General features: G+C 38.3%; 3 protein-coding genes across 10 annotated transcripts in view; 1 reads left to right on the top strand and 2 right to left on the bottom strand.

Annotated features, from left to right (window-relative positions):
* The first annotated feature begins 622 nt into the window (after window positions 1-622).
* On the top strand, window positions 623-15,604 carry LOC120418339 (serine protease 56-like). 2 transcript variants are annotated; one of them, XM_039580681.2, is made up of 5 exons: window positions 623-2,794; window positions 2,857-2,964; window positions 3,017-3,392; window positions 3,475-3,676; window positions 15,226-15,604. In XM_039580681.2, exons 1-5 carry the CDS (start codon window positions 2,388-2,390, stop codon window positions 15,237-15,239), a joined length of 1,107 nt encoding a protein of 368 aa, XP_039436615.1. In that variant the 5' UTR covers window positions 623-2,387; the 3' UTR covers window positions 15,240-15,604. The 2 variants fall into 2 exon arrangements, with proteins under 2 accessions (XP_039436615.1, XP_052562368.1); XM_052706408.1 differs by lacking the exon at window positions 15,226-15,604 and having other exon boundaries at window positions 3,475-3,742.
* LOC120418338 (organic cation transporter protein) lies at window positions 3,825-15,765 on the bottom strand. Of its 4 annotated transcripts, none has more exons than XM_039580678.2 (6): window positions 15,636-15,765; window positions 14,428-14,665; window positions 5,418-6,028; window positions 5,183-5,351; window positions 4,833-5,128; window positions 3,825-4,766 (listed from the first exon to the last, which is right to left on the bottom strand). In XM_039580678.2, exons 2-6 carry the CDS (start codon window positions 14,616-14,618, stop codon window positions 4,234-4,236), a joined length of 1,800 nt encoding a protein of 599 aa, XP_039436612.1. In that variant the 5' UTR covers window positions 14,619-14,665; window positions 15,636-15,765; the 3' UTR covers window positions 3,825-4,233. The 4 variants fall into 4 exon arrangements, with proteins under 4 accessions (XP_039436612.1, XP_039436613.1, XP_052562367.1 ...); XM_039580679.2 differs by having other exon boundaries at window positions 15,626-15,752; XM_052706407.1 differs by having other exon boundaries at window positions 14,428-14,660; window positions 15,636-15,740.
* A 5,660-nt stretch (window positions 15,766-21,425) lies between these two features.
* LOC120418343 (GIGYF family protein Gyf) overlaps window positions 21,426-25,810 on the bottom strand; it is a 36,900-nt gene continuing 32,515 nt past the window's right edge. For 3 of the 4 annotated variants that reach the window (XM_039580692.2, XM_039580694.2, XM_039580693.2), the window contains exon 7: window positions 21,426-25,776. In XM_039580692.2, coding sequence (XP_039436626.1) covers window positions 25,651-25,776 — 126 coding nt within the window. In that variant the 3' untranslated portion in view covers window positions 21,426-25,650. The remainder of the gene's footprint in view (window positions 25,777-25,810) is intronic. The other variant, XM_039580695.2, reaches the window with a different exon arrangement.

The following is a 25,810-nucleotide window of genomic DNA, read 5'->3' as shown; positions in this document are numbered from 1 at the left end:
AAATGTCCTCTGTCTTGCCTTTTCTGAAGAATTGGCACCAACCATAATGTCATCATGTTCAATATTTGCCATGCCAAACTGTTGCTTAACGAAAATATGGTTTTCGTAAGCCATATGAGAAGAATTCCGCGTTGATTCTTTAAATCACTCAATCTAATGAAGCTTGAATTATCAACCAATACTATACTGCCGTTCTACGCATAATTGTCCCATGTCATTTTTTGACGATTCTGACTTATTATCATTTTTAAGCTTAATTTTAAGTATACTTTCAGAAAAACACATAAAATCTAGTACTTTGTTCAGAAAATCATTGAAAACAACACCAAGTCTGTTTGTCCCATCGTTGAACTTCTACGCATAATTGTCCCACCAAGTATTTTCTATCACTAAATCATGAATTTTAAGAAGCATTTCATCTTGTTTACCTGTTTAGCTGTAAGAGGATTACAAATAAGGGTGATAAAATGTGACCCGGGGTGATTAGGGACATATAGGGCGAATAGCAACCCACGGGACAATTATGCGTAGAAACACAGAAATCGATCGAAAAATTTCAATCGCGTTTTTCTCTGTTGCCCTTTTTTGAACATGGGACAATTATGCGTAGAACGGCAGTATAGGTGTAACAGAATCTTGTTTACAGTCAGTCTAAACTGATTGACGGTCTTTGGCAAAGACTCTTTGCCGGAAATAGAAATGGAGTTGTTTTTTTTTTAATCCCTAACCCGACAAACTACCTGCTGTCAAAATATATAGATTTATGAATTTCTTGGAAAAAATATAAATAATTAAATTTTGATGAAAAAAAAGGATTTATTTAATTTCGAATTAAACGCAATGTTTTCCACAGAATTTTACAATTTTGCTCTAAATAAACACATTTAATTCCCTCGGAAAATGGACGCCAGGTTCTCTTTCGTTCTGAACTGGCACGTGGGCTAACACCACCTGTTTTTTTATTTCGACTTTTTAACTGAATATCAATCTGTTCTTACATTTTTATAATCTCATAGTCGGATTGAATCCCATAATGGTTTCTTCCAATATTGTGCAACACCCTAGGCAACACCAAATTTTTCTTTTTGGGAATTGCCCATCCTTCCTTAAGTAACCAATTCTCAATAAAAAAAAATCAAATTAATTTCAAGACGCGTAGCAACGTGATCAACATCTTTTGATTGAGTTACATAATATCTGAATACACTCAGGATGACATCGAAATTATTAAATAAATAAAAAAAAACTGTAACGCATTGTTCTTTAGATAACAACTTGACAAACGGGTGGTGTTAGCCCTCGGGCTGTTTCATTGAATGGTAGAAAACCTAGCGGTTGTTTGCCGAGGCCTTTGGGCCTCAATAATTTTTGCGTAGAGCATTTTTTATAATATTTCTTCAAATAAAAATGCCATATAAAAAAATAACAAAAGTCTCATGAAAATAACAAATTGTGCAAAATTATTGTCGTCTTTAAACAAAAAATAAAACATTCATTTTATTCCTTTCTAAATAATATATATAATAGGAATAAGATACACTAAAAAAAAACTAACATTTTTTTAAATTATTTTGAGTTTATTTTCCTTATTCTATAACTAACCCAATTAACAACAAATCGGCTCGCGTCGTAAAATTTAAACAAGGTGAATTTAAAAAAAAAATCAAAGACATTAACCCTTGTAGCAAACTTGTAGAACAAGTTGTTAAAGCAGCTTTGTCACTTGTTTGCCACTTGGGAACATGACTTAAAGCATTTTACTAACAATTATTTTTGGTAAATTTACTTCAAAATTATATCAAACACAATAATACAATTATTACATTCTTTCCTTATCAGAACTATATTCTATACATTCAAATATTAACAATTACAAATTTTAAAAGATTTATTATTTTCCATTTATTTTGTATAATCAATAAAGTATATTTTAACCAATTGCAATTCAATTAAATTTCAAGAACGATGAAAAGAAAATTCCCTCAAACAAGCCTTCGTGAAAATAAACTCATGCAATGGGCGGAGCCTTTTCGACAACATTTTCGAGAGAATCTGTCACTTCGCAGCAACGCACGAGCAAGAAAGAGAGAGGCTGCTTGAGTGCGGAGCTCAGTTTTTGTTCGTTCCAACTTTATGTGCGTTCACTGACGGTCGCTACAAAATGATGATGTTGACATGCGCTGGTGTGTTAGCATTCAAATTTCGATGTTGATGATGAATGCTGACTGAAATCTCTTTCAAGACGTTCAAGACTCCCTCTCTCAAATTTTTGCCATGTTTTTGTTCTTGGATCAAATCACATTTTTCGATTATTTTGTATTTTTTTTTCAATTCAAATGTTTAAAGTAAAATCATCTTTTTGACACAACGATCAAAATTAAAACCAAATGAAACGAGCTTCCTCGTCATCGCCCATGTTTACCCAAGTGTTCAATTCAAATCGCTTAAATTTCCAAACTCACCTCCTCAAAACATCACTCGGCAAGACTGTCTGTCTCAAAGTAGGTAGTCAGTACGCCGCCTGCTTCGTCGAACGATGCGCTAAAATGTTCTCTCTAATTCGATCAATTTTGACACTTGCCCTGCTAACCCTCCACGTGACCCACTCCCACCCAATCATCAACGGCGTCGAGGTTCCCCGCGGATCATCATGGCCAGCTGCGTCGTTTAGCTTCGCCGTGTCGCTGCAGAGCGTTCCGCTCAAGAAAGCAGGAGCTCCTCCGACGCACTTTTGCGGCGGAACGTACCTGGGTTCCGGGTGGATCGTAACGGCCAACCATTGCGTGATCGGTTTGTAGGTTATGTTTAGGTTTGGGTCGTTACGGATGGTCTTGTAGGGTTTTGTTTGTTTTCCAGCCAGAATCGATCCATTTACGCGTACATTGGAGGACGAGCGTTGAACGAAAGTCGAGCATCGGCGCTGTACAAGGTGGACCGCAGAGTTAGCCATCCGGATTTTAACCGGTACGATTTTCGATAGGGGTAACTGGTGTTGTTCTAAGGACTTTCTTTCCAGAGTGACGCTGGCCGCCGACATTGCGCTGCTCCACGTGCGACCGACCGCGGCGGAACAACCCAACCTCGGCGGGCTCGATGACGACGTTCACGTTACACTTTTATTACCGTCCAGGCCGGTCAACCGGCCGGCGCAGTCCAATCTTAACCTACTTAACCTAGAAAGTCAAAATGGCGGCGACGAAGACCAAGAAGAGTGTCACATTTTCGGGTACGGATCGGCCAGCTTTTACGGTCCCGGCAGCGATACGCTGCGTTACGGGCCGCTCCAGCCGCTCGGGTACGAGCAGTGCGTCGAACGGCTGGGACCGGTGGTGGCGCCGGCCACTCCCAACTGTGGAATGTTTTGCGCGATTGGGTTCGCCGATGCGTGCAGGGTATGGGTATTTGAGCTTTGATGTGGTTCCTAACCTAACCTAACCTTTTTTTTTTTCTTCTAACGTGGCGGGGGTTTTGCAGGGAGATTCCGGTGGCGGATTGGTGTGTCGTCGGAGGTTGACCCTGGAACAGGTGCTTAACGGAGAGAGCGAAGATCAAGCGCGGTCGCCGTACACGCTGCGTGGGATCATTTCGTACGGGGCCGGTTGTGGTGCTCCGGCGTCGCCGGGAGTTTACACCGACGTGGGGTTCTTTCGGCCGTGGATTGATCAGTATATTGGAGGTGAGTTTTGGATTTTTAGGTTAAATCATCCTTTTTTTAATTTTAGAAATTAGTTATTTTGAATTTCAAAATAAGAAACTCAAAAAAAATCTATGTTAATTTTGTTTAATTTTTTAGATTTTTCGCTATTATTTAAAAATATTAAACATTTTTAACAAAATTTTCTGGGTTATAAAATCTGAACAAATGGGTATTCTAGATTATGCGTGCATGATTTTGACAGTTTGGTTCGTCAAATGAATAACTGAAAATTTGCTTCAGTATTTTTTATCTCATTGTTTTCTCAGCAACCCTAGAAAACTTCCGGCCTAAATTTGAATGCGTTTGACGTTTGCAAAACACCATAAAAGCTTCGGCATATGGACAGATCCACACACTTGCTCAACAATATCAATTATTTCTACGTCCACGGTAATGGCACTTGCACCTGTCCCAACGTCCCACTTCCGGTCCATTTTCTGACCCCAATCAACAACAACTCATCCGGAACATCCGCCTCCGCCTTAAACTTGCATTTCTCATTGTCCTTATCCTAACCTACCTAAGCCAGCCCTACCCTACTGTTTCATCGGTTCCCGATCGGGCGTCGTCGGTTCCACCTCCTGTTTGGCGTGATCTTTCAGCGCCACGGACTTTGTTTCCGGGTGCATCAGCGTAAACAGTGCGGCCAGCAGCACCGCCGTGCCGCAAATCGTCGACGGGATCCACCACGCCAGCTGGCCGAGCAGATCCACAATGTACGGCGCGGCCATCGAGCCGACGTGCGCCATGGTCGAGCAGATCCCGAGCGCCGTGTTCCGGATTTCCGTGGGGAACATTTCGGCCGTGTGCAGGGTCACTACGGCGTAGACCGCGGAAATCCCTAGCCGACCGAGCATCGCTAGCGTTACGATTAGGGTGGTGTTCTCCTTGGGAATGGCCAGCACCACCAGCAGGCAGATTCCGGCGTACAGAAACAGGCAGAAGGAGGTGCTCTTGCGGCCAAAGTAGGCCAGCACCACCATTGAGAGAATGTAGGAAATTATGTCCACCGTTCCGGTTGTGGCCACGTACACGTTCCGATTAGCGGCAAAGTTGTCCGCATTGAGGGCTGCAAGAAAATCAATCGATCAAGATCCGAAACATAACCTCAAGCATCCCCAAATCAAAAACCTACCCGTTACGTAGTAACACAGCGACGTAACGCACCACGTAAAGTGGCAGATCAGCGCCCGTCGGCACAGCGCCGGAGTTCCGTACAGTTTGGTGAACTCGCTGCACGATCGCTTGACGCGAACCGAAAACGGAACCTTCGGCTCCGGTACGTCCTTGGCTGCCGCAAGCTCTTCCGGACTCAGCTCCTTGTCGCTGCTGTCGCACAGTTCCGCCGGAGGTTTGCGGCCAAAGACCATCCGGTAGGCACGTCGCTCGCGACCCTTGCTCAGCAACCAGCGGGGAGATTCCACCAGGAAGCTGTAAGAGAGTCGGTTAGTCGGATATCAAGTTGGGAGTCAACCTGATACTTACTACAGGTGAATGATCAACAGGAAGGATGGGATGGTCAGCGCGAGGGATAGATCCCGCCACGGCTTGATGTAGTATGCGGCCGCGGCCAGAATCAGCATGCCAATTGGGTAGGAGAAGTTGAACGCTATGCTCATCCAGGATCGGTGCCGAACGCCGACGTTCTCCGTAACTGCAATGGGATACCAAAAAAATGTTATAAAGTAACGCCTCCAAAAAATCTCCATCCGTAACTCACGTAACGCGAATGGTGGATAGAACACGCCTGAAGCCGAAGCTCCCAACCCGATTCTTCCCAGCAGCAGCAGCGCATAAACCGGTGAAAACGTGGTCAACACCCCCGACACAATGTACAAAATGGCGGCGATCGTGAAGCTGCTCTTCCTCCCGTACTTATCGGACAAGATCCCAAACGTGGACGCACCGAAGAACTTGCCAATCGAGAGCGCCACCTGAACCGTCGACCGGTAAGCAGTCCGCTCGCAAATCAGATCCCACTCGGGAACGATCGAGTACCCGGCCGGTTGCTCGTAGTGCATCTGGAAGCCCGGAACGCCCAGGCACGTCCTTTCGCCAGGCCGGGACGTGACGCCCGTCGTCCAAGCCAGCGCGTCCACGTAGTTCATGTTGGCGAACCGGGCGTAGTCCCAGTCGAGGACGGTGCACGTGCCGTTGCGGGTGAGGCCACCCGGCGTGGAGATGTTGCGGATCTCGTCGTGGGTCCAGCCGTGCGCCAGCAGGTCCGGCATGACGCAGTAGTAGTTGGCGGGCATCTGGCTCAGGAACACGTACGACGACACGTGGAAGCCGTTCAGGATGTTGGGCGTCAGGCAGAGGATGAACATGAGCCTGGAGACGGGAAAGGTGGAGAACGAGTTGTTATTTATTTTCATTTTAGAGCCAGAGTATTCGGCCATTCACTTAGTTCGGCTTTTTGAAATTCGACCACTCGAGATTATGCCTTGAAATTATATTCAAAAATTACTTTTGTGTAATTTTTGAATATTTCTTAGTTCTTTATTTAATTTTACATCTAAAAATAATGGCAAAATATTAGTTTCGACTTTCTTCCCAAAATTTCCAGAAATCATGATTTTTTTAACTGGCAACACTGCCCAATGAATTTTAACTAACTTTTGTCATAGCACAAAATATGGCATTTTTGTAATCTAAAACATCACCAAAATTGTTTTCCTTTTTTTTGTGTGAAAAGTCCAATTAATAAATAAGTATCTTATGTATTATATCTGCCACTTTGCCGAAGACACCTAATCGATCAGGAAATGCGTCGTCAAGAAACAGTTTTTTTTTTTAATATTTGAATGACTTTTATGTATGGATAGTATGAAAAATTGTATGGACGAACTAATGATGCAAAATGAGTTCACGCAATAAAAAACACGCAATGGTACCAACATTACAAAATAAAGTGTGCTTTGGTCACATTTTTTTTCTAATGTTGGTACCACTACGCAATTTTGACATTTCGGGTGTGTACCCTCCCTCCCCCCCCCCCCCCCTAGAAAATTGGCAAAAAAATATTTTTTCAAAAAACTTAAAATTTTTTATGCAAGTTGAAGTCTAATCAACTTAAAACAATCTAAAATCTATTACTTATCATATTTAGCATGTTTGGGCTAGTTCAAAAATATTTTGAAATTTTATAAAATTCCAAATTTTTTGCGCAAAAAAAAATCCGATTCGAAGTTTCGATTATCCGAAGTTCGATTATCCGAAGCAGGCCTGCAAAAAGTGTTCGACCCAGCGTACACATGAAGCAAACCAAAATGTCAGTTCACTGCTAGCATGCGACTGTAAGCCTACTGCTCTACTGTGTCTGTTCAACCACTGCCGCCTGACTCGTGCCGGTCGGCTGCTGGAGAATGAGAGACGTGAAAAAAAGAGATACACTCACTAAATTCGTGTCATATGACTTACTCGTAAAATCTTCCTTAAACCCTATTTTGACAATTTTTAAATAATTGAATGGTTCATTCTTGAACGACGAAATAGCCTACTTTTCTGTACCAAAAATAACAGAATCGAATAGCAACACTTTTACAAAATAAATGCTGAAAAGTTCTACAGCACTTGTTTCGAAAAGTAACACTTTTCAACATTTTTTTGATTTAAATTATTGATTGACAAAATACATGAAAATTTGACTTAAAATTTCACTCAATGAGTGTTTTTCGGAATTGCAAAAAATTGTTGTAGGGAACTCGTTGCAAAACTTGATTTTTTCATCCTCCATTTCATCCTCTTTTTGCAACTTATTGCATAAATTACTATTTCACGCATAAGTACTTTTTGTGTAAAAACTTGTTTTTTTATGTGTGTGCGTGCAACGTCGAACGAGCGTTGGTCGATTACTGCCGCGCAGTGCAGCTGCTCAGTGAGCTAGAGTACTCACGACTGCGCCGGGTTTGTTTATGAGATGAAAAATTCGTGTCAGCGTCGCCGATTTTCGCGTCATGACCCCTGACATTTTCAGCACTGATGCGAAGGTTTGTATTATAGGTTTTACGCTGACTCGATTTGGAGGTTAGAAGGAGTGTTCGATGCGGTCGTCGATTTTGTTCGGGGAAATTCGTCGAAAATCGACGAAGACCCAAGGCTGTATATCATAGGTACTCGCCATCTTGCTTTGCATTAGTGTGAGTGCATGACTCCGTGCCACTAAAACCAAAACAATAACAAAAGAACAATGGACCGTGCCAGGAAAACCAAAACATAAACAATGTCAGTGTCAGTGGAGTGAGAGAGTCAGAGATAGCGATTTTGACAACCGCACTACTACACACTCAATCGCGGGTACCTTAGGTAGAAAGCCATGACGAAGACCATGTAAACAGTGCACACGAGCTGTCAAATGACGTCACGGTGTAAAACATAATGGGACTTCGGATAATCGAATCACGAACAAAAAAAATGTATTTTTATTTTCTTACTTTTAACATCAAACTCGAGTTCTGCGACAAAATTTTAGTAAAATTCTTATGGTTGGTTGTCTATAAAATTAAAAAATACATGTTATCAATATTTCATCGCCGCCATCTTTGATTTAAAAATTATATTTTTTTAGAATATTTTAAGCTCAACAATCAATAAGACAACGAAAAAAAATTGCCAAGGGCTTCGGATAATCGAGTCTGGACTGTACTTACAAATTTTGGAACTTAATGATTGCAAAACAACTAGACAGGTGTATTATAAATTTATTTGATACCCACGTTGCAAATAATGAAATTATGAGTATTTTCGAAAAATACGTATTTTGTGTAAATTTTAGTTTTAAACAAACACAAACTCTAATAAAAGTTAAAAAGCATACAAATTTCGCTTCGCTTGAAAAAAAATTATGAAAATTTGGATATTTCTAAAAAAAACGGAAACTTCTACTTATCGAAATATATATTCTTAGTGAAAGCATTGTAAATTGAACATAATATTGATGGATTAAGTAAATTTTTGAAAGATTTCAAAAATGCGTTATCGTCGATAAGATTATCGCCGCTAGAATTATCGAAATAACGAACCACGAAAATTTGATCGTTAACGACCTTGAAGATTAAGTTAAAATTTCAAATACAATAAATTTCAAATACAATAAATTTTGTACTTTTGGAGGCTCAACTGTTATCTCCGCTGGTTTCATCACCCAAGGCCGGGGTTTAATTATAATTCTTTCATTTCCCACTCTTTTTGAAAATTTCTTTCAAAGCCACAGCACTTCCCTTCCTCAATTCTCTCGGCTGCAACAAAGAAAGAAGAAGACAAAAACCGAGAACCTTTCACAACACAATTCATCGCTATACAGCAAGCCATGCTGCACCGATAGACAGGAATTTAATTTTGTTGGATGGGAAACGATCAAACCTGTTGACCAGAACGAGCCCCTTGAGCTTGACTTTCTCTACACCAAGCTTGCTTAGCTTGTTGCATTCAGTTCAACGAAAGGCGACGCCCACTACGATGCCAAGAATTTATTTATTTCGTGAAATTTCCCACCGAATCGAACCTTCACCTTTGTTTGTTGTTTTAAAGAAACACGCAATGATTCGCACGCTCCACGCATGGAAGCCAAACAGGCGTCTGGTTTGGCGATAGTGGTAGCTATAATTAGTAATTACTACTTTTACTCTTGAAGCTATGATTAGAACGCAATTGTTTTATAGCTCAATGTACTCGAAGACAGATAGTAAACAGGTTGAGCGTGATAGTGGCCACATTTCGAGCTTGCTTGGATTCCGCGTCCGCTGTCAGAAATGACTGCTGGTCAGTTAAAAAAAATCGCCATATCTGGACGCTGCCATCGCAGCAACCTTACATAAAACGCTGACACGATCGCGAGGGAAGTTCGTTCGATCAGCGCGAATCGTACGATTTGTGACGACAACTCACGTGGGTTCTCACGGTTTTTTTCATTGAAAATGACGATCTTTCATTCACGATTGATGTTGTTATTTGTTGTGATTTCCATAGTTTGATCAACACATCAGTGCAGAACAGTTGGCGGCGATCAACAGCTTGGCACACGTGATTGATGATTTGAAGGCGGGCTACTGCGATCAAGTTTCCGGGACTTTTCGAGTACTTTCCTGGATTTGTAATGAGGTTCGGGAGTTCTCGGGGTTAATTTATTCCAGTGTCGTTGCAATATTATTATTTTTTATTCGCAAAAAAAGCGAACGAACTTTACTGTTTGCCAACGTGGATCTTGCATTAATAATTATCTCTGCTCGTGTAGAGACAGTGCCATCGACCGGCCTCTTCCGCATGTGCACACACACACACACTGGTCATTTGACACGGCTCGGTAGAGGGCGATCGCGCACGTGTGAATTTGTTTTTTTTTATTCTAAATGTCGCAAAAATCAACTGTAGAAATTTAAGAGAAGTTTATATCAATAACTTTGATTCGAATAAATTTGTTATCCTATTTTCTTTTTCATGCAATCTGTTGATAATAAATAAAGTGAAAGTTTAAATTTTAAGTATTGTATCGAAAAGCATGCAAAACTAAAGCGGGGATGCACACTACATCAAAATTCCTTTTTTAAAATTTCTGATTTATTTTCTGTCTACATTTTACTTCATTTTTCTGTCATTCTGCGGCGACAAAATGGCCTACTTATGAGTACCAAAAATATCAGTTTTGAAATGTTCATTATACCACTCATTTGAGTGCTGAAAAGTTAATTAACTATTATTTTTCGAGTGATTTCATTGTCTAGAGAAAAACAATCTTAAAGCAGATTGTGAAGTAGATTTTTTGTTGCAAATCAAAATCGTACACTAGGAAATCCCACTGCCCTCCCCTCAGTATTGCTTGCACCAAGCCGTTTCAAGTACGTCATCGTTGAGAACGCGACCAGTTGCTATCCCGAACCCCGCGTCTTCTCGTCTACCATTTTTCCCAAACCTTTCCCTCCTGTCTGTACCCTCAAGTTAAACCCATTTCACGTTGCTCCATTCTTCACGCGCTTTTGCTTTCACAATTTCTTCGGTCGCGTTCCTATTTTCTAAAATTATACCCAAATGCTCGTTTTTTTTTTGCTTTACTTTGCTTGTTCACTCACGCTTGAGAATGCTTCTTCCCGAACTGGCCTGCGCTTCTCTTTTCCTGTTGTTCTGTCGCAATCGGTATACTTGTCCGCTCACATGTGTTTTTGCCTTCCTCACCTCACTGAGGAAAGGCTATAAAATCACTCGAAAAATGAACTTCTTAATTTGGGGGTCGGGCCGAAGGCCCGAATGTCATTCGCCAGAATGTTGTTTGCCAGTAAACCAAACGCCAGAAAATCAAATGCCAGAATGGGTTAAATGCCCGAAAAGTTCAAAAGCCGAATTTTCATATGCCAGAAAATGTCATTCGCCAGAAAATCATTTGCCAGAAAACTGAATGGCAGAATGTTTTAAATGGCAGAAAAATCATTCGGCAGAAAAGGTTAAATGACAAAAAGTGTCAATAAAAAGATAAAGAATATAACAAAACAAAGCACGGTAAAATCATATATTTAACACAAAGCATGAAAAACGAACAGTTGAATGTTTAAAAAAAATGCAAAGTTGGTAACTTGAACGTTCCTAATTGAAAGTAAGAACATTGCTCGCTTACTTTTTCAAAAGGTCCTATAAACATAGGAAACCCATGGCGCATTGGTGGTTTAGAAAAAGTAATCCAGATTGTTTCTAATTCTAAAGTGGCAACATTGTGAGTTCACTGTTGAAATTGATTTCAGTGATGTAGAATTTCAGATGTTTTAAATAGTCAAAGTAGTAATCTCATTTATTCAGAAAAATATCAAATAAAACAAAAAAATATAACAAGGCCCTATAAACCTCGCAACACATGATCATGGTCAATAGATGACTACTATTGAAAATGGTCTTCTAATTTTCCTAATAAAGCATGACACTAGGAGAGGGCGCTGAATACCAATATTTTCAATCATTAATAATGAATGATAATGATTCGTTATATAACCGAAAAAAACAACATTGCACAAAGATTAAATCTAGAATTTTTTTTCAAGGCAACCAATGCTCTTATGTTTCCTATGCACATAGGGTAAATTCCCGTAGGTTTGGCAGGCTATGGACTCGCCCCTAACTCCATCCAATCTGCTAATTTTCTATTAATAGAAACTTGCTTTTTCTATTTTAATATTTTAATTTTTTAATATTTTTATATTTTTATATTTTGATATATTTTTATTTTGATATTTTAATATTTTAATATTTTAATATTTTAATATTTTAATATTTTAATATTTTAATATTTTAATATTTTAATATTTTAATATTTTAATATTTTAATATTTTAATATTTTAATATTTTAATATTTTTTTATTATTTTTATTCTTATAGCTTGGTACTTTTTATGCAGCTGGCCTGGCCGCTTTAACGTTTGCGATGTTTCAAAGCATTTAATGGATTGGGGCCCTGCAAATGTTAATAATGACAAGAGGATGCTAGGCGTTAATCAACCTATGACATTTTCCAGGATGCCCTCGAAAGACTGGCTGCGATAGGGTTAGATTAGATTAAATGATTTTGTAAGGAACGCATCAATTTCAGAAGTGAATTTAAAAAGTTCTTTTGTTGATGCCACCATTATTACACTACGGCAAACAAACAAACTCGCACATTTTGACAGTTTGTCTGCGTTGTTTGTTCGCCAACATTTGTTTGCAGAAACGTCAGCTTGCATACATTTTGTCTTGTTTGCGAATTTGCCGCAAGTACGGGTTTGTTTGTTTGTTTGCCATAGTAAAATAGCTCATTGCACTGCTTGATGGCAAACGGTTTAGCATCTTAGATCACATAATCAAAGTAGCTAGTTCGAATGATTGTTGGTCATATCCATAGTTCAAATCCAAACTAAAAAAAATTATCATCATCTTCCATTTGTTATACGTGAATTTCAACCATCATGCAAAAAAGTCGAAGTGAAAACATGAAATTGCAATTTTAATGTTTATCTTTGTAGGTACAGTATGGAAAGAATTTTTAACGATATTTTCATACCAATATTAGCAAAATCTTGTTTATTAAAAACAGTCAGTTTGTACAATCAGCAAGAACACTCCTGTTATTTTGTTGAGCCAAATAAGTATTTCTGCCTTGTATCCTTTTCTGCCGTTTGAATTTTCTGCCATTTGACTCATTCTGCCGTTTGACCATTTCTGGCAAATAATTTTCTGGCGAATGACTTTTTCTGCCAAAACAAAATTCTGGCGTTTGATTTTCTGGCATTTGACATTTTCTGGCGTTTGGTGTTCTGGCAAACAACATTCTGGCGAATGACATTCGGGCCTTCGGCCCGACCCCCTTAATTTGACTATCTAGACCCACCTTCACGTATACCTATCGACTCAGAATCATGTTCTGAGCAAATGTCTGTGTGGATGTGTGTAGGTGGGTGGACAAAAAAAATGTCACTCAATTATCTCCATACTGGATGAACGGATTTTGACCGTATTGGTCTCATTCGATCCGTCTTGGGGTCCCATAGGTCTCTATTTAAAATCAGCAAGTTTAGTTAAGTACTTCAAAAGTTATGCTAAAAAAACGATTTTGGCGAATGTCCGGAAGATTGTAAAAAGGGTGGTTTTTGCAAGAAAACCTATTATGTTATACATTTTCAGAAAGGTATTAAAAAGACCTTTCCAATGAGTCTAAAACATTGGAGATCTGACAACCCTATCAAAAGTTATTAGCACTTAAGTGTCATTTATACACTTTTTGGAGGCCGGATCTCAGATATTTCGATGAAAACGTCGTCCGGATCTATCATGCAACCCATTGTTAGATGGGTAATCGAAAGACCTTTCCAACGAGGCCATAACATTGAAGATCTGACAACCCTATCAAAAGTTATTAGCACTTAAGTGTCATTTATACACTTTTTGGAGGCCGGATCTCAGATATTTCGATGAAAACGTCGTCCGGATCTATCATGCAACCCATTGTTAGATGGGTAATCGAAAGACCTTTCCAACGAGGCCATAACATTGAAGATCTGACAACCCTATCAAAAGTTATTAGCACTTAAGTGTCATTTATACACTTTTTGGAGGCCGGATCTCAGATATTTCGATGAAAACGTCGTCCGGATCTATCATGCAACCCATTGTTAGATGGGTAATCGAAAGACCTTTCCAACGAGGCCATAACATTGAAGATCTGACAACCCTATCAAAAGTTATTAGCACTTAAGTGTTATTTATACACTTTTTGGAGGCCGGATCTCATATATTTTGATGAAAACGTCGTCCGGATCTATCAAGCAACCCGTTATTAGATGGGTAATCAAAAGACGTTTCCAACGAGGCCATAACATTGAAGATCTGACAACCCTATCAAAAGTTAGGAGCACTTAAGTGTTATTTATACATCCCACTTTTCATACAATTTTTTCAGTTCAATCCATATAATCATTTTTTTGGTTGTAGTTCCTGAACTCAAAAAATCGTATGAAAAAGTGGGATATTGAACTCAGAAAATTATGATTTTTGGTAAGGGTGTAGGGCTTAAGGATCCAATTATGAGGAAGGCACTAACCACCTAAAGGTGGATTAAGCAACGTTTTTTTCTAACTTTAACATTTTCAAACGTGAGCGCAAAGTCCACTATTGAACGGTGCGTTTTGCTTCAGTGCAGTAACGTGCGCGACCTCGACCTTGGCCAACTGGGCCTACTTCGTTTTACTTTCGATACACACTGGAAAAAGTTTACTCACCAAAGCCACAGACTTCCGTTGGACTTTTTCTCCAGCCCGTCCAGGATGAGTTGCTTGAAGTCACCGGGGGGCGTGCCAGTCTCCAGGGAGTGCAACTTGCCGTTCAGTTGCTGTTCCGGTTCCGTCGTCGCGGTGGCACTTCCATTTTCCACCGGTTCCGGTGCATCTTTCTTGATTTCGTCGCCACTCATTTTGAAAACACCAACACTTTAAAACGGGGGAGGGCGTTCCTCCTGATCTTATTTAGGGAGCACAAACACGAAATTGCAACAATGACGATTTATTGGGATGATTATTTTTGTATTGTGGTGGGAATTTGAACTCCGAGCACGCCACCCCTCTTAAATCATCGCAGTCGAACGCTGAGAAGGCGCCCGAAAACACCTGTTAATTTGTCTTTTTAGGGGAAGTTGATCAGTAGAGTTTTGAACAACTAAATTTATTTATTGATAAGATTTTATCAGATTTCAAGATTATTTTTCTCATTGTCTGATATAAACTACTGACCAATATCCCCTAATTTCTCTCTCATCTGTCGAATTGGAAATCTTCGGTACACAAGGACTACTAGACGCTTTTACTAATCACCGCCTGCTCAGTTGTTTGGACTCAGTCAACACGCCCCGACTGTGCTGACCGATGACCGATATGGGCTGTTTTCTGTGTGTTCAGCCGCACTCCTTATCGGGCATTGGTCGCTAATCCTCTGATTTGTTCGGAATTTCCATAATCTTCTCTCTCCTTCAGAAATGAAAAGATGAACACTTGTCTAACGTCAATCTCACTCTCTTCCAACAGGATCCCAACTATAAACAACTCTGTGACGCAGATGGAAACCAGCAAACGCCTTTCCGAAGGAACCTCGCATCCCGGTCACTCTTATCAGTTCGTTCCCGAGTCCAAGGCGTCCACTTTCCTGTACAAATCCTCACATCTAGTGTTTGCACACAGTTTATCAACCATCGACAGCACTCACAGTAGGCCGGCCACACCACCTCCAGCGCAGACGCTGGAATTCGTTACGAGGTTAATCAGAGTTTACTTCGATTATGTTAATTTTAATATGTCGCGAAAAGTTGACGCGACGCACCGCCGAGCCTTCACAATTAATTAAGGAATGCGGTTTCCCGCTCCCCCCTCGAAAAAAGTGCAAAAATATAAAAATAATACACAACAACACAGGAACAATTATGCACACTTTTACTAACCGCAGCAGCAAGCGCTCGCTGCACGCGTTTCACGGATTTGTCACAAAGTGTAAGAGCACGCGCGCAAACGCCACCGATCCGACTGACCAGTGGACAGCTACTGAAACGAAAACTCCCGTCCGTGATCGAAGTGAGCGTTGCAACGTCTCTCTCTCTCTCTCCCGTACCGCGTGTTCTCGGAGGTTATCTCTCTATTTTCACCAAGCATTGCCATGTGCTTGCTGTGCAGTTTGAACACACTTTTTTCTCTTGCGCGGTGAGAGATGGAATGGAGAGATGCGAGAGGGAGAGAAGAGAATGGGTGGCGTCGGCGTCGAGCGAGACGCCGTCGTGCGCTGGTCAACTGAGAGGAGACGCTTGGTGTTTGACAAGATGATGAAGGATTTTTCAGGAAATGCTCATGGATTGCTGTGAACGGATGAGATAATCAGAAACTCTAGTTTGGGAGAGGAGGAGAAATTTTGGTTCATAAGGTAGTTGGTCGGTTGTTGAATTTTGAGATTATTTTTTTTGCTGCTTTTCATTTACAAATATTTTTAAAAGTTGCTTCTCTTGTTAATTTATTTTTTAATTTTATTTATAATCAGGCCACACAAATTTGATTTTGTTTTATTTAAAAAAAAAATCTAAATTATTCGCTCTACAGTATTGCCTTGGCGTTCTCGATTGCGGGATTCCTACTCAAACTAGGCGCCTTGAAGGCTTGATTGTTGAGGCAATTGCAAACCTCTTTTTACACCTAAGCTTCCATTTTTTCCAAATTATCGAAAATTCCAAAAGGCGTAAAAAAAGTCTTAATTTGACTTCAAATTCAAAAATAAACATAAAAAAATGTATTATGAATAGTTTTTAATCGGTTTATTGAGTTTTTGCAATGAAAATTTCATTTTAAGTCAACAATTATTGCTACCTCATTTTTTTGTAAAATTTTGAAATGTTTTTAACTTATCTACTCTTTTTAACATAAACATATGAAACACAATAGCTTCACAATAGACAATAGATCTTTTGAAAAAAACAAAAAAAATGAAAAAGTAAACGAGATTACAAACGCAGGGGAATGCACTTTAAATTGCTTTCAGCCGATTGCACTTCAAAGTACCTGGAAATTATTTAGTTTTTAGAAAACTTATTTGTTTTGCCCCCTGATTTTTCGGATCGTTTTTGGGGGGAGACAAAAACTTTGAAAAATATTTGCAACCCTTTTTTATAAAAAAAATAATATTGTGTAAATAAATATGAGAGTGAGAACGCAATTTGACAGGAAGCAGCGTCTTATTTTTTCTGTAATTATGAATTGATAAAAGCTTCGTGTGGGCTTTCTCTCTTTATTTGGATATCAAATTATTGGAAAATCTGTATCTGGAGAACCAAATTATAATCTCTTTGGTGACTTCACAAAGAATATTTAGGTACAAGGAAAGAAAAATTAGGGAAAACTGTACTATTTTTGTTTTACATACAAAAAATCAATTTTCAAAAATAGTTTTTTAGAAAATTGTATTTTATTATCTCCATTAAGTTCAGAGAGAAAAAACTACTTTTGAGCAATGACATAAAGCTCATGAAAAGATGATTTCTATAAAAAGTTATATAACAAATACTATTACAAAAATCAAAAAAGGTGCAAAAAAAGTTTGTACACCTTTCGAAAAATTAACATAAATAAAGTTATTTATTGACAAATCACCATAAATCCAGTCTCCCAACTCCAAACAGGCATCCTGGACTGATTAAAAAAATAATTTGGATTGAATATAAAGTTTACTAACTACTTAGTATAAAAGTTAATATAACTCTGGACATTTTATATAAAACTTACCTAAACGTAATTTTGCAAACTTTTAATTCAACTAAATGTCAATATATTTCCAAAGAATTTCTAAATAAACGTTTTGAAGTGGGTATAACAACATTTTGGGCCGCTGGCCTCCCAACCCGTTGCAGTTTTTAGTTTTTAGTTTTTAGTTTTTAGTTTTTAGTTTTTAGTTTTTAGTTTTTAGTTTTTAGTTTTTAGTTTTTAGTTTTTAGTTTTTAGTTTTTAGTTTTTAGTTTTTAGTTTTTAGTTTTTAGTTTTTAGTTTTTAGTTTTTAGTTTTTGATCAGTAGTGCGGTGCCTGTGTGGACGCGCAGTCCTGTTTTTTCGTGTTATTTTCCGTCTCTTTTGTGTCGCTGTTCGAGTGCATGGGGTGATTGGCCATTATAATTAAATAATGGCATCAGTAGTTCGGTGCCTGTGTGGACGCGCAGTCCTGTTTTTTTCGTGTTATTTTCCGTCTCTTTTGTGGCGCTGTTCGTGTGCATGGGGTGATTGGCCATTATAATTAAATAATGGCATCAGTAGTGCGGTGCCTGTGTAGACGCGCAGTCCTGTTTTTCGTGTTATTTTCCGTCTCTTTTGTGTCGCTGTTCGAGTGCATGGGGTGATTGGTAATTATAATTAAATAAAAGCATCATTTGTGTGGTGTTTTTCGGGACGCGCAGTTCTGTTTTTTTACCTTCTTCTTTTTTTCATTGTTTTTTTTTCACTCGCGTTCGTTGGCCGATGAGTTGTTTTGTGTTGTTCTCTTTTTATAGTTTTCTATCAAAACGTACCTATTTTTTGAGACTAGCAAGTCGTATTGCTGGATTAAGTCCTTTCTATATCATCGATGATTGGAAGGCACGCCGTCGAATATTTTTTAAGGCTAATGATATAAAATCATTTCAATAAATGAAGCCCTTCCTACATCACCGTTGATCGGAAGGCACGCCGACGGAGAATTTCTGGAGAATCGCGGTCGAATTAATACTATATTAAGAGTTGCGTTCGTGAAGTTGAACGGTGCACGTCGCGGTCATCACGCAAGATTTTCATTGCCGTTTCCGTCTTTGTTGCCCCCCCGATTGTGTTTGTTTTTCTATCCGGGCGGTTTCGCGTTTTCGCTTTTTCGAATATTATTTGGTTTTATCTTTCCACAGCCGGCTGTCTAAGATTGAATCATTTATTCTAAATCAACACCAAATAACCGGGAATAGTCTCATCCGCATCATCCGACTGTTTGCCTTGAGAATTCATAATCCATCACACTATTAAACAAAATTTATTGATTATTGGGTCGCATCATCATCCTCTATGATGAATCCTGGCCATTACCCTTTCCCACTAACAAAATCCCAAGTAGAAGTAGTTTTTCCGGCACACGTGGGGGTGTGGATATCGTATAGAACCCACCTTTGGTAGCAACCTGTGCTAACTAACATTCCCGTCCCAATCCCCCGAGATCTACAAACTGACATGGCGGGCGCCGTTGGTGGCCAATGACTGTTACCTATTTGCTTCAGATCTAGTTTTAATGATCTTGATGTTTTATCTATTCAGCGCATTCATACATGCTGTTGATAAGGGAAACACCATTAGATCGTTGAAGCGTATGACCGGTTGTATTGATAGGATATTACGGTCCTGTTCAGCAACGGAGAAGGACAACCATGGGTGGTCTCTCATGCTCATGCTCATGCTCAAAAAACTACTTTTGAGCAATGGTCAAGCAAGGGCAAATATATTTTGGCAGTGCTGCAATATTTTTGTTGAAAAATAAAAACATTGTTTTCGAATACGTCGAATTTAGTTTACTATTTTTTAAACTTCCAATTTTGAAAATTTTGATCTAATCACTACCTTAAAAATGGAACTTAGAACCATTCCACCAAGCACTGTTATTTAGCGAATTTAAATTCGCTAAATAACAGTGCTTGGTGGAAAGGTTTTATAAACATATGAAAACAATAGCTTAGGCCGATGCAAATATTTTTCAAAGTTTTTGTCCCTCGGCTCTGACCGGGGTCGAGGGGGGCAAAAAAATACAAGTATTGAAATAACAAGCCATTATCTTCACATTTGAATGAAAAAAGTGTTTTAAATGCATTCAGTTGTTCAGTTGTTTTGCAATCATTAGTTTTCAAAAAATGTAAGATTTGACGAAAACAAAAATTATAACGAAAAAATAACTTTCTGCGGTACTGTACATCGAAATTTTCAAAAATTCTAAAGATTTTTGAATAAACCCAAACATGTTGAAAATGATTCTGAACGCAGGGGAATGCATTTTAAATTGATTTCAGCTGATTGAACTTAAATTTCCATTGAAATTTTGAAGTATTGAAACAAAATATTTTTTTTGCCCCCTGATTTTTAGGGCCGATTTTGAAGGGGGGGGAACAACAACTTTTTAAAATATTTGTACCAAGCTTATAGGACTATTTAAAATACTCAAAAAATAATTTATTGAAATTTTAAATAAAGTTTTTTTTTTAATTAGTTTTGGTCATCAACATTGTAACCTAATCCAGGTTTTTAAGCGAAAATGACGTTCGAAAGGTGAACGCCCGAAATGTCAAAATCACGCAGTTGTACCAACATTACGAAAAAAGTGTGCCGTGGCATGACAGCCACATTTTTTTCTAATGTTGGTGCTACTGCGCGATTTTGACATTTTGGACGTTCACCATTCGAACGCCATCTTCGCTTAAAAACCTCGATACAGTCCAGACTCGAATATCCAAAGGCCTTGGCAAAATTTCACTTCGGATAATCGAAACTTTTTTTGTTGTTGCCTTATTTTTGATTGTTGAGCTTGAGTATGACCCCTTAAATAATCTGAAGCGATTTAAAAAAAAATGAATCCAAGATGGCGGCCAAAATGGTGGTGATGAAATATTGAAAAAAAATTTTTTTTTTATTTAATATGCATTCAACTATTCAAATTTGACTAAAATGGGATCGCAGAACTTTAATTTGATGTTAAAAGTAAGAAAATAAAAAGATACGATTTTTTTTTTTGGTTCGTGATTCGATTATCCGAAGTCCCATACAAACCCTTCGGATAATCGAGTCTAGACCGGCTTTGGAAAATTTAATTATTTTGTTCTATTCTTTAGATATTTGGAGATTTCTTGAGACAAATTGAGCGGAACAAAGCTAGTCCAAATAATTAAGCTATGATAAAAGCATCAATTCTAGCCAGTTGACGTCAATGTCTATCCCAATTTGTTACAAGAACAAATCATTCCCAGCGTTCGCCCAGGCCCATTGAAAGCCGCTTCCGCCTCCCACAAAAGATTCGAACAATTCACAAGGAAAAAGAAAGGTCCCACATAAATCAGTGCGCGAGTACGTAGCCTCTTCAATTGACTTGTGGTTCTTCTTCCAACGGACAGCCGCACCGGACGAACCCATTATTCGGTGCCTCTCAATTGGTTGACAAAGAAAGTCGGAACAGGTCGTCTCTCGACGGAAGGGGAATTCTTTCGTGATCTATTTTGCTTGGCAACAGAAACGCGATGAGTTAATTTTTCAAGGATATATAACTTCTAATTTTTATTCCTTTCTTTATATACGAAATTGTGTAAATTATCATTTCTTCTCCTGTTCTCTGTATCATCTCTTAACTATATTGTTTTTTTCTTCTTCCTTCCTCTTTTTCTGTTTCTCCTCTCCTCAAGAATAGAGCCACTTTTAGTTTTGTTGTTGTTTCATGTTAGTTTTCCTGCCCTCTCTTTCTGTTTCCTTTATTTTTGTTTAGAGTCTCAGCATTTCCGCGTGGTTTTCTTTATATCGATAGAAAGAAAAAAAAATTGTTGTTGGTGTATAATAAGGATAATAGTAAACAAATACAGTAAAACGATCATCAATCATCATCATCAGTTTTGCAGCAGCAGCATCATTTTTTATCATCATCATCATCATTGTTATCAATAGTAGCAACAGCAACAATATCGTGCCGTCCTTCTTCTCTATAATAGTGTTTCTTTTTGTGTATGCAAATATAAGTAATAGAACAAGGGTTCATCGCGCCATCAACCGTACCAATCGAGTCGAACAAACAAAAGGTCGATAGTACTGCAATGTTGTTAACAATGTTGCAAACTTATTCATTTTCATCTCTTTTTTTATTATCCTGCAAGTCGTCACCCCAAAAATCGTCCGCAATAGTGCTCTCTCTTACTGGAAGCTCTGGTTGTTGTTTAGTTTTTTTTTAGTTTTTCATTTTGGTTATTTTCCAAGCTTTTTCGTTTCACTCACACCTTTTGAAGGTAGCTTGCTATTTCTGTGTCTCTTTCTTTTTGAAGAAAATGGCCTTTTAAACGACTTTTGCTTCCGGCACTTTGCGCCGCGCCGACTTTTTTTGTAGACTCTTGCAGTGTTTTTTTTTTCATTTTTTTTCTCAGTTGTAATAGAAATAGTTTTTGTGTGTGTTTTGTTGTATAACAGTTTGCGGTTTTTTTTTTCTATTGTTGTTCACACTCGTTAACGGATTGCAGAAACTGGGCTCGATTTTTTAGTGTTTTTTTAAACATTTTGTTTTTAAATATTTCTCCTCCGCGACACCGTGATCTACCGAGCGGGTGCTGGTTGGCTTTTTGTGTAGAAGGTTAGTGGAAAACAACACACAGCTTGGATTTGCCTCCTTTCTTTTGTTTTGATTAATTTAATATGTGTAGAAATTTATTGTATGCTTTTGCTCTCTTTTTGCTATGAAGGTGATTTTTTTCTCTTAATGTTTGTATGATAGAGGATGTCTAATTTTGCTTGTTACGACTTGTTTTTTGTTGTTGTATGATTGGTTACGTTTTGTCGATGGTATTGTAATTTTCTTTTGACACTTATTTTCAAACAACCTTTTAGCGAAACGAGTAATTTTGAACTATTAAAAATGTAACGCGTTTTAAAAATAGCTTTCACTTTTTGAGAAAAATAACTCGAAATTAGGCAAGATTTTTTTTTGTGACCTCAAAATAGAAAAAATACACTTTAACAGTTCGTGCAACTTATTTTTGAATTCGTTAAGCCAGCTTAAAAATGTTATTTACTGTCAAACTATCGAGTTTCTACTATAATTTGTAAGAAAATGCTCAATATAAAAATGGAAGCTTTGTTAACAAATGAACTCTGAAGCAGGCCTGCAAAATGTTTCCAACCCAGGGTACACATGAAGCAAACCAAAATGTCAGTTCACTGCTAGCATCTGACTGTAAGCCTACTGTGTCCGTTCAACCACTGCCGCCTGACTCGTGCCGTTCGGCTGCTGGAGAATGAGAGACGTGAAAAAATTAGCTACACTCACTCAATTCGTGTCGTATGACTGACTCGTAAAATCCTCTCTAAACACTATTTTGACTATTTTTAAACAATTGAATGGTTCTAGGCTGTGCAAAACACTTAAAACAACCATAACTTATATTCAAAATTACATTTCCACGCATAAATACCAACTTTTTGTGTAAAAACTTGTTTCTTTATGTGTGTGCGTGCAACGTCGAATGAGCGTTGGTCGACTACTGCCTCGCATTGCAGCTGCTCAGTGAGCTAGGGCACTCACGACTGAGTCGGGTTTGTTTATGTCACGGTTTTGCGGTTCAGTGAATGGATCTGAAAAAATCGTGTATGCGTCGCCAATTTTCGCGTCAGGACCCCTGACATTTTCAGCTCTGCTCTGAAGGTCGAAGAAACTTGATTCTCTCATATAAAATATGTTGCTTTTTACGAACTACAAACATATTTTAATTTTTTTTTTAGCTGCTTCAAATCATATTTAATTAAAAAAAAAGTTACTTTTCACGAACGTGTAAAGCTAAAATCAATATCTTGAAATCTCAGCACTGCGCTGTTTCATATGACACAACTTGATTAATACCTGGGTGCTGAATAGTGGTTCGCAAAACGGCCTCAATTTTGAACTGTCAAAGTGGAACCAATTTACTGTTCGCCAAAAGTAGCAAGTATTGTTATCGACCATTAAAATAATTTTCGAAAACCTACTGGTGAAAATCTCCTCTGTTTGTTGGATCAGCTTTGCTAGAATTAGCGATGTTTTTTCGCCGGATCAGGAAGATTCCAAAATCTGTCAGGGAATTTATCTGCGACATCGCAGAATGACACTCTCGTCACCCGTAAAAAAGAAAAAACTTCTTTTAACCGATCAAAACTCGAAAACACACAATTTTCCAGCAAAAAAAAATCAAATGTGAAAAAATAAAACAAATGCCACAAAACAGCTCATTTACCATTAAGAAAAAAGTCATGCTTGTGCTTGAACAGCCTCCTACTTTGTAGATGTAAACAATGTGGAATTATTCGAAAATCACGTTACGCATTCTCTCTATTCATCACCCAGATTAATACCTGCACACTTTTTCAAAATAACTAAATAAAATGTTGTCTCAAACTTTGTGTACACGCATATCCAGAACCATCAATTTTCAAAATCTGAAACTTAAGGAAAAAAAAACTTATGAATGATTCCTTAGGCATGCCTTACGTTACATTTAGGTTAATTTAACTCAATTTAATGACAGTACTTTTAATTCATCAAAATCTGACATGTGGCCTCAAAACTCAAACCTTATTCAGTAAGTACTCGAAATGTTTTTTTTTTTTTGTTACTAACCATTCTCAAGCAGACACGTTTTGTCAAAATCTGAGTGAAGCACAAATTAGTTATTCGGGATGAGCGTGAGGTGAGTTGTCGGTTCATGTTGTGGCAATGTCAAGATATTCTGGATCTTTCAGCTGTCAAAAAATATTATGCAGCGCAAGGCATATAGATCAGATAAGCTAAGGCGGGTTTCTACTTGTCAGAAAAATGTTAGCAAGAGTAATGCGGTCTTAATACGGAGATTTTGAGAAGAGTGAAAATTTGACCATTTTCCGGGAAATTTTCACCGGATTTTTTTATGTAAACTGGCTCGAAAGACGCTTTCAGTTGCAATTTATTTCTTGAAATATTTTGTTCTGCAAGGATTTTTGATCAAGTTTTTAATGCCAAACAACCCAAGAGGAAAAAAAACCGATGATGTTTGCTAGAAAAATGGTCAAATATTTTTTTTTTCAAATAATATCCGCCAAATTTTATATTTTACACATTCAAAATTATTCAGTTCTAGTCGAAACAAAATCTACCCAAAAATGAGTAAATGGGGCAAATGTCAAATTTGAGCGAATTTACAGTGAACAAGATTCAAGAAACCTTTGTTAAGGCTAGTATGCAGATCGGAAGGAAAGGGGTCAAGAAACAGCTTTACGAACAGCAGGACAAAGGAGAGGGAGCGATTTCTTGGGGCTTTTCTTCACCCTCTATGGCTTGCTTGCGCTGCCGCTGCTGCCCATTTGATACCGCTTTAATTTTAACATACAACGTTGAAAGACATGCCGTGAACCTTTTCTGAAAACTTGCAAAACAAAAAAATAAATCAACTGCGTTTCGATGAAAAAAAAAGCTACAACATTGACTTTTCAATTCAAGTAAAATTGAGTGAAATTTACCCAAAACTAACAAGCTCAATTAACTCATTCCTGCTGAGTAGTTTAGGTTTAAATCGAACTGAGTAATTCAAAACATTACACGTTAATGAAAATTTATGAGTGGAGTTTAAATCATGCAATGAAATGTCACAATAAATTTAAAAAAGTAGTTTTATGAAAGAATCACGAAAAAATCACATTTGTTTGAAATAACCATGTTTTAAAAGAAAACGCATTTTGCTTTATTTTATCCTAAATTCCGCACGAACGCGTATTTTAATGTAATAAAAATCCAATTCACAATGGAATATAGTACCCACATACTGGTGGAGTGTGCAAAACGCATTGATCGCACATTTACTTTGCACCACTCATTTCAACACAGTGATCGACAACAAAACGAAACAATAGAAAAAAATTCAAATGTTGTGTGTATGATTGTAAGTGTATGTGTTTGTTTTTGGTTGCTCTTTCTTCTCTCTTCTATCTACTACGCAAACTCGATTGTACAGGTTATTGTTTAGCTATTGTTTTAAGTGTTTTTGTGTGTGTCTCTCTCTCTTTTGCAATCTTTCATTTTGTTGTAACTTTTTGTTATTATATGCGAGTAAATGTGTGCCGCCTCCTCCTCTAACGCAACCTACCGAAATGTGTGTGTGAGTTTCTGCTGTTTCGTGTGGTTGTTTTCCCCCTCCGCGCAGCGCCACCAGCCACAACATCTCGACCCGGCCGCTTAGGCGTTATCGCCGTAGTCGCGGTCGCCCACGTTCAGCCGATCGGGCGCGGCCGTCACCGAGAAGCCCAGAATCCGGTTGTCCAGCTTGGTCATCTTGTTCTTCTTGATCTTCTTGTTCTTACCCTGTTGTGAAGGAGCGCATTTGTTCAAAAAGGAA

Source organism: Culex pipiens, chromosome 1 (genome assembly GCF_016801865.2).
Source record: "Culex pipiens pallens isolate TS chromosome 1, TS_CPP_V2, whole genome shotgun sequence".
NCBI classification, from domain to species: Eukaryota; Metazoa; Arthropoda; class Insecta; order Diptera; family Culicidae; genus Culex; species Culex pipiens.
Note: the sequence above shows the minus strand (reverse complement) of the source record. Positions and strands in the feature narration are given on the sequence as shown.

Bases quoted from the DNA above. Each gene is read 5' to 3' on its own strand.
- LOC120418339 (XM_052706408.1), top strand. From the start codon at position 2,388: ATGAAACGAGCTTCCTCGTCATCGCCCATGTTTACCCAAGTGTTCAAT. The intron at 2,795-2,856 runs GTAGGTTATGTT...TTTGTTTTCCAG, and splicing joins AACCATTGCGTGATCGGTTT to CCAGAATCGATCCATTTACG. The intron at 2,965-3,016 runs GTACGATTTTCG...CTTTCTTTCCAG, and splicing joins AGCCATCCGGATTTTAACCG to AGTGACGCTGGCCGCCGACA.
- LOC120418338 (XM_039580678.2), bottom strand. From the start codon at position 14,618: ATGAGTGGCGACGAAATCAAGAAAGATGCACCGGAACCGGTGGAAAAT. The intron at 6,029-14,427 runs GTGAGTAAACTT...TCCCGTCTCCAG, and splicing joins AACGGAAGTCTGTGGCTTTG to GCTCATGTTCATCCTCTGCC. The intron at 5,352-5,417 runs GTGAGTTACGGA...ATCCCATTGCAG, and splicing joins CTATCCACCATTCGCGTTAC to TTACGGAGAACGTCGGCGTT.